General features: G+C 40.6%; 1 protein-coding gene across 1 annotated transcript; it reads right to left on the bottom strand.

Moving 5' to 3' along the window:
- Positions 1-3081: 3081 nt before the first annotated feature.
- On the bottom strand, positions 3082-6990 carry LOC143848405 (phenolic glucoside malonyltransferase 2-like). The gene is made up of 3 exons (XM_077357348.1): positions 6479-6990; positions 5338-5565; positions 3082-3853 (listed from the first exon to the last, which is right to left on the bottom strand). The coding sequence occupies exons 1-3, from the start codon at positions 6959-6961 to the stop codon at positions 3200-3202; spliced, it is 1365 nt and encodes a 454-aa protein (XP_077213463.1). The 5' UTR covers positions 6962-6990; the 3' UTR covers positions 3082-3199.
- Positions 6991-7842: the final 852 nt, after the last annotated feature.

Raw genomic sequence — 7842 nt, 5'->3', positions numbered from 1 at the left:
GAGAGAATGCTTTTATAGGTTTATGCTTCATTTCTCCTTGGAATTTTTCTAAGCTTGTTTATCTTTCCACTAATAATAGAATATTAATTGGACATTCTCTAGTTGAGAGAGCTTTCATGTTATGTATGGAGAATACTTACTCCACAATCCACAAGTGCTTGTGCTTTTTGCTTTTCCCTACCATTCCACTTTCTAGAGCTTGGTGTAAATTTCATACGGAATTAGTTGCAGCATTCCCGAGCATTTCCCGGTGAATATTCCCACGCGTGCATTTTTAGAGCCATGTTAAAATGTTAGAATTGCCAAAATATATGGTCAATTTGGGCTCTAATAATTAACGGTATGCAAATTTATAAGAGAAAAGTACGGAACTTGGGCTGATGTTTGGAGTAATTATAGATTGCGGGCACCTTTTAAAATAAGAAAACAAGAACAAAAAAGGGCTAATATTCAAAATCGGGTTGGAAAAAGACCCTGATATCCTTCTGACATCGACATAAACGTCATTCAACTTCCTTTTTCATTACTGCCTATTAAATTGGCACACTTCACGAGGCTTCTTTTGGTTTGTTTGAATGCGTATTTGAACCGAAAGAACATTGTGTTCGTTTCTATCTTGGCCATCGAAAATAACTAGAGAAGGATGGATGCTTGACACGTGTTAAAAAAATTTTTGGAACGCCGACAACCAAATGTCAATCATTATCTTTTCTCACTTCTCTTTTGGCTTAGAATGGTAACGTTATTGAATACATCTCTTTTGGCTTTGGTTCGTTTCTATCTTTTCACTTCTCTTTTGGTCCTAACTTCTGTTTTGATTTTTAACAGTAACGTTATTGAATACGCCTCTTTTAGCTTAGAACGGAGACATTATTGAATATTTTATTTTTTCTCACGTCTCTTTTGGCTGAGAACGCCGCCGGATTCAGGAGTACGTCGGTAGAATATTAAGGGGTACACCGACGAAAATAGGGTGTACGCCGGCGGAAATAAAGGGGTACGCTGGCTGAAAGCGTAAATAATGGAGTAAGCCGACGTAAATAATGAGGACCAACAGAGAAGGAAAAAGATTCTAAGCCAAAAGAGAAATAATGGGTACGCCAGCAGAAATAATGGAGACCAACAGATAAGGGAAAAGATTCTAAGCCAAAAGAGAAATAATGGGTACGCCAGCGGAAATAATGGAGTACGCCGGCGAAAATAGGGTGTACGCCGGTGGAATTCATGGGTATGCCGGCGTAAATAATAGGGTACGCCGACATAAATAATGGAGACCAACAGAGAAGAGAAAAGATTCTAAGCCAAAAGAGAAATAATGGCTACGCAGGCGGAAATAATGGAGTACGCCGGCAGAAAGCGTAGATAATGGGGTAAGTCGGCGTAAATAATGAGGACCAAATGAGAAGGGAAAAGATTCTAAGCCAAAAGAGAAATAATGGGTACGCCGGTGTAAATAATGGGGTACGCTGGTGTAAATAATGGAGACCAACAGAGAAGGGAAAAGATTCTAAGCCAAAAGAGATGTATTCAATAACGTTACTGTTCTAAGCCAAAAGAGAAGTGGGAAAAGATAATGCTGCTCACTAAAGTATTCAATAACGTTAGCATTCCAAAAAGTTTAAGTTTTTCAACACGTGTCGAGCATCCATCAATCTCTAGCTATTCCCGACGGCCAAGATAGAAACGGACCAAGGTTCTTTCGGTTTAAATATGCATTCAAAAGAACCAAAAGAATCCTCGTGAAGCGTGTCAATTTAATAGGCAGTAATGAAAAAGGAGGAAGGGTATCAGGGTCTTTTGACCACCTGATTTTGAAGATTAGCCAGTGTTTTGTTCTTGTTTTAAAAGGCTCCCGTAATCCGTAATTTCCCCCAACATCAGCCTCCATTCCTATAATCTTCCATCCAAAAAGTCTTAAAAGGGTTATGAAAATCTCAAAACATCGTCGGAACGTGAGTAAAAACATGTTCCCAATGCACCTTAACGAGTGCATTGGGAACATGTTAACAAAGCCCATATCTTATTGCTAACCAACGCTACTCCTATGCTGATAATTTACTCTATTATTTTTAGTACTTTATATAAAAATCCGTGATATAAAATAGGGTGATGATAAATTTGCACCCCCATAGGATAATTCGCACCCCTTTTAACGTAATTTGACGTCAAAAATTGTTCAAGTCTGCCACAATTCACATCATAAGGGGTGTGGATTATCCTATAGGGGGTGCGAATTTACCATCTTCCTATAAAATATAAGCACCTTCTTAAGAAATGTTGTTCTAAGTACATATAGGAGAACAATAATGTTGTTCAAAGTACGTACTATATCTAATCACATGAGAAAAATTCTTCAGTCCCTACAGTAATGTGGTTCAAACCGTCATGGAATTCGGCATCAGTAATGTGGTTCAAACCGTCATGGAATTCGGCATGGCAGTGGCAACGGCTCTAATGACAGATGTAGGTAGGGCAGCAGTAGCACACTCTCGCCCTGACAATAGCAATAGGAGGTTGCCAGATTTTTTTCTTTCCAGACAAACTGGTATAGAAGTTGTACTTAACAAGGGCAGAGCAATGACAAAGAGTTGAACGAAGGAAGTTCTACACTTCTACATGACTAAAGGTAGGCGTAATCGAAAATACCTATCTGATAATTAATACTCTCTAATATCTTATATGACATACGTACGCACATAGCTGCGTATAATGGGGGTACGACATAGTCCTCACCGTTGGAGTTTGATCCAAGGACAGCATCATAAAATTGGCTGTTGGATCGAATATCAAGTGTGGCACCCTAATTTATTTTAATGGCAAAGAGTTGAATTAATGAATGAAGAAAAGAACCTCGAAGATCAAGATTATCAATACAAGAACACAACAAAGGGGAAATGAAAGAGAAACAATACAACACACAAAACTATCAAGGTGGAAGAAAATCAAAGATTTTCATGTTTTACCCTCCAGCTACCCTCCCAAGCTATCTGTAGCCTATCAGCCTCACTGTTGGCCTACCTTCTAACATGGTGCAAAGAGATGGATGATCTTGTAACTTTGTCTTACATCTCATCTATCCAGTGACCAAACGTCCAATGATGGGCGTGATTTCCTTTCAACCATTTATAACGTTTAGTGAACAGATGAAGTAGGTTGTATTGGTTATTTACTAATTCCTTTAATAAAACAACAGTTACTTCTAAACATCTAGGAAGAGGGAGGTAAACATGTCCATGTGAGTAGGAGAAAGAGCTATGGAAACCTGAAGTCCCCCTTCTTCGTCTCTCGCATCTGCTAGAACCACAGATCCTTCGCTGTTCATCGAAACCAACTCCACCCTCCTAGGCCTTCCAGACCCAAAATCCGTCTCATAAATCTTAAACCTCGGCGAAGAGGATACAGTCATAAAGGATGGTGGAAGTCCAAAAGGATAGTCTATCCAATTCTTACAATCTCTTAGAGGATCTGATATAACCTCATGGACAGCCCGTTGGATCGCCATGGTAGAGTAAATGAACCCATCTTCGCCTAATAACTGGAAGCCCTTGGCTCGAAGGAGACATGGCCTTACACAATTAGCAAAGAATCCTTCTTCCAATGGAGGATCAAGATGCGGTCGACAATCAACTAGAAAGAGGAGGCAACTTTCTTCGTTATCTTCCAATCTTCTCGCCCGATTGCTACATATCCAAGCGTGCGTGGACACGGCCACAAATGTTGAGACTGTAGAGATGTTATGATTGTTGCTATGTGAAACTCGTGCTTTCAATGAGCGAATGTTGGCCGGAGTTAGGATGAATGTTCTTCGCATTAGTTGGGTTGGATCATGATCACTAAAGGTCGTGAGTGTCAACTGTTGATTTGATCAGTTTAATGACATAATGCTAGTAATAGAGTAATGAAGATTAGTAAGTCTTGCAATTCAAACAAAAAAAAGAAGAAGACTAGTAAGTCTGATTTGGGTGCGAAATCTAATTGGAATTCCGGTGAAATTTGTGTGTAAGCTTTCGATCAGAAAATAGGAAATATTTGAAAATATACACATCAAATAGAGATTTTATACGGTGTAAGCCCTTATAGTCCCTTATTTTCCAAAAAATACTTTACGGACCACACTATAGGATGATCCAAACCGTCCATGTGATGGGCCATACTGTAAATAGGTTGAAACCAAAAAATCATTTCTATAGGATGATACCAACCCTCCGATCTGTAGAGGAACTGCATATTATGGAAACCTCTCTACAGATCGGAGGGCTAGGATCATCCTATGGAAATGACCTACGTTATGGCCTATCACATGGACGGTTTGGATCATCCTATAGTGTGGTCTATAAAGTACATTTTGAAAAATAAGGGACTATAAGGGCTTACGCCATATAAAATCTCAATTAATTATACCTAAAATTCAATTCGAATGCACCATCAAACTGGCATGGCAATTATGTGATGGGCTGCTCACGATGGGGGTAGAAATCCTTGGATAATCTGTTCTTGGGATTGGCTGTGCTGCTTGGATAAGTTTTAGGCCATGTTTTGACAACCATAATTTTTTTTTTTCATAGAATATTAGCTATGGAATATTAGCTTACTAAGGTGAAGTAGGATGCCGCATTTTTTTTTTTGGTGATAAATCAGTGCCTCAAGTGGTAGGGCGGTAGGAGAAGAGACATTTGAGAGGACACGATTGAGATAAGTTTGAGAATCGGCTGAAAATCAAGAAAAAGTCTACCCTCATTGGAGTAGAGTTTTTTGTTTCGTGATTTTTAGCCACTTCTCATCACTTGAGACACTACTTTCCTGATTTTTGTTTCCTTATAGAATTTAGCCGCTTCACCCTCACTTGAGACACTGATTTATCATTAAAAAAAATCATGGCAGCTAGCCAAACGTGCCCCAAGTGTTGATACAAGGGTAGAGAGAGTGGAAGAGGGAGAGAACTAAGAGTGAGGGTGGGATTGGGATTTTTTATTTATTTTTAGCCATAGGGTATCCCCACCCCACTTTGTAGGGCGGGACTATTCCCTAGGGATTGGGATTGGCAACTAAAATAGAGCAAAATAAAGTTTTTGTTTTCCTTATTTTTCGGAACCTTCTCACCCTCTCTATGCCCTCTCAATTCTCTCCCTCTGGTGAAACAACCAGTTACTCTAAAAGTTAGAGACTTAGAGTTGGTGTTATTTAAGCTTTTGCAGTACTTGTTTGTTTCACATGCTATCAGAGCTATTGCCGTTCGATCGACATGATATTTAGGTTATGCCATCTCCACAATAGGGCCCACCTTGGTGGGCATTCGACCGTATGTTAACATGATGCATTGTGGGCCCAGCGACGTACCTTCGGTAAAGATGGAGCAAGCATCTCCAGATAAAACTTGGAGATCATAAGCCCGAAAGAGCCCCTAATAGGGGACCGGTCCCACAACACCCTGGGGCCCACTGTATGATCCCCACTCTTGCAGATATCCGCCCATGACTTCACGAAACGCCACATGGCGTTCCCATCTACTGCACAGTGATGGACACATAATCCGACGGCCACTCCGACACCGACGAAGCGGGTCACCTGCATAGTTAGCAAAACGTGATTCAGCAAAAATTCGAGTTTATTATGTTATTATATAAAAAAAGGTAGTAAAATAATGGAAAAAAACAAAGGGGAAATGATATATCCGCCCCTTTTCAGTTCTTGGGACCATGGTTAGAGACCGAAACCGAAATTTCCCGAAATTCCGAATTTCCGCCCTTACCAATTTTCGGTCGAAAATTTCGAAATCAATTAAATCTTCTTTTTAAATTATTACCAAATTTCGACCGAAGTTTTGATTTTTGGGAAGTCCGAAACCGGTACCGAAATCGAAATTCTAAACCATGCTTGGGACACCCAGCTGCAGTGTAAGTTGGCAATCAAAGTCCGTTGAATCCTTCCCATGTGAAGTACAACAGCCCCTTTGCAGTTATAAATACATTGCAGCTGGGTGTCCCAAATAATCAAAAGGGGTGTATTTATCACTTCCCAATTTTAAATAGGGAAATGATATCACCACTACCGCATTTTGATGATCACACTCCTCACTTTATTAAAAAATACGGTATGGACCGCACCATATCCAAACCGTCCATTAGATGGGCCACACTTAGATAGGTTGTGCCTCAAAAATCATTTCCATAGGTCGATCCTAACCTTCCAATCTATAGAGGGTTAGGATCAACCCTCTAATATCCAGTCCCTCTATAGATCGGAGGGTTAGGATCAACCCTCTAATATCCAGTCCCTCTATAGATCGGAGGGTTAGGATCAACCTATGGAGATGATTGTTGGGTCACAACGTATTTAGGATGTGGCCCATCTAATGAACGGTTTGGATAATCCTATGGTGGGGGCCATACCGTACTTTTTTAACAAAGTGAGTGAGTGTTTAAAAAGTTTCCTCAAAAAAAACCCGAGCTGGTGTTTTGCTAACTATGTCTATGGTCACCTGTACGGACAGCAGCCGTGAAGGCAGTTTTGTTGTCTCCAAGTTTGGCACCAAAGCTCCAAACGTGGCCGCGTCATGCACATCATCTCTGGCCAAACGGTGGAAATCTCCTTCGGACTCGGCCTCGAGAAAGACGACACCGTCACCTTCTCGGCATTCGATCTCTAACTCGGTTGACTCGGGCGAGTAGACGAGTTTCCCTGCGAGTGGGCGGTAACGTCCGAGTGCTGACGAGAGAGAATTCTTCATGTTTTGAATGAGTAAAGGCGAGAAAGACGAGCTCGTTTCATAGAAGAGAAGTCTTTTGACTGGTTGGAGGGGGATCCAATGAAGGTCGAAGAAAGAGAGCTTTATACTATAAGAAGTTTCGAGCATGGCGGGCTCTGGAGGAGGAGAGACGGTCGACTCGGCAATGACTCGGACTGGGAGTGGAACTCGGTTAACAATCGGACTCATCGGAAAATTGTAGAAGTTAAGGAACATATGATTCACTTGGTTTAAGAATAACAAGTAAAAAGAGAGGGTTTTAAACAAAGAAATGGGCCAGGCCGAGATGGTGAAAACAGTGGAAAAATGATATGGTGGACCCCACTATGGATAAAAATGATCGGGTAGTCCCCACCGCCGATTTCGTCTGATATGAACGGCCACCGATAATTCCTTGTTTTTTAAAGTCAAGTTGGGATATAAAGTCCGACCTCAAGGTTGAAAGAACAAAGCTTCAACCAATTGAGCTAGAGACTCAACATTAAAATAAAATGGATAAATCATGGTACCAAAGTCTTCAGGAAGCTGTTTGTCTCATTTACTTTTAGTCTGATGTGAGCCACCTTCTATATTTCCATTGTTTCAAAGTAAAACTGGGGGTTAAAGTTCAGCCTCAAGGTTGAAGAACAAAGCCTTGACCGATTGAGCTACACTCAACTTTTAAAAGTTCAGCCTTAAGGACCTCGATCTAGAAGCTGTTTAGTCCCATTTACTTTTCATCTGATGGTGTCAATGTTTCCTTTTTTTTTCTAAGTAAAACTAGGATTTATAATCCGACCTCAAGGTTGAATAACAAAGCCCTGATCAATTGAGCTGGAGACTCAACCTGAAAATAAAATTCTCTGTGTCACCAATCCTATTCACCTCTTTTTCTCCATGGTCAATCCCCTTCTAGTGTAAAAAGTGGCGTCTTAAACAGACAAGAGGGGGTTGGCTGGGGAAGAAAAGGGGGAGAATGTATCACTTACCTTTTTTTTTTTCTCGGGTCACTAATTGAATAATAGAGATTGTATAGTTGGCGAGGCAAGGCACTTAACTATCCTGGATTGCCCCGTCATCTTACACATTTCTTACCTGACATGTCACTAGTGATTCAC

The sequence above is a fragment of the Tasmannia lanceolata genome, unplaced genomic scaffold, assembly GCF_043159265.1.
Source record: "Tasmannia lanceolata isolate RefF3 unplaced genomic scaffold, GAP_Taslan_0.1 ptg000016l, whole genome shotgun sequence".
Lineage (NCBI taxonomy): Eukaryota > Viridiplantae > Streptophyta > Magnoliopsida > Canellales > Winteraceae > Tasmannia > Tasmannia lanceolata.
Note: the sequence above shows the minus strand (reverse complement) of the source record. Positions and strands in the feature narration are given on the sequence as shown.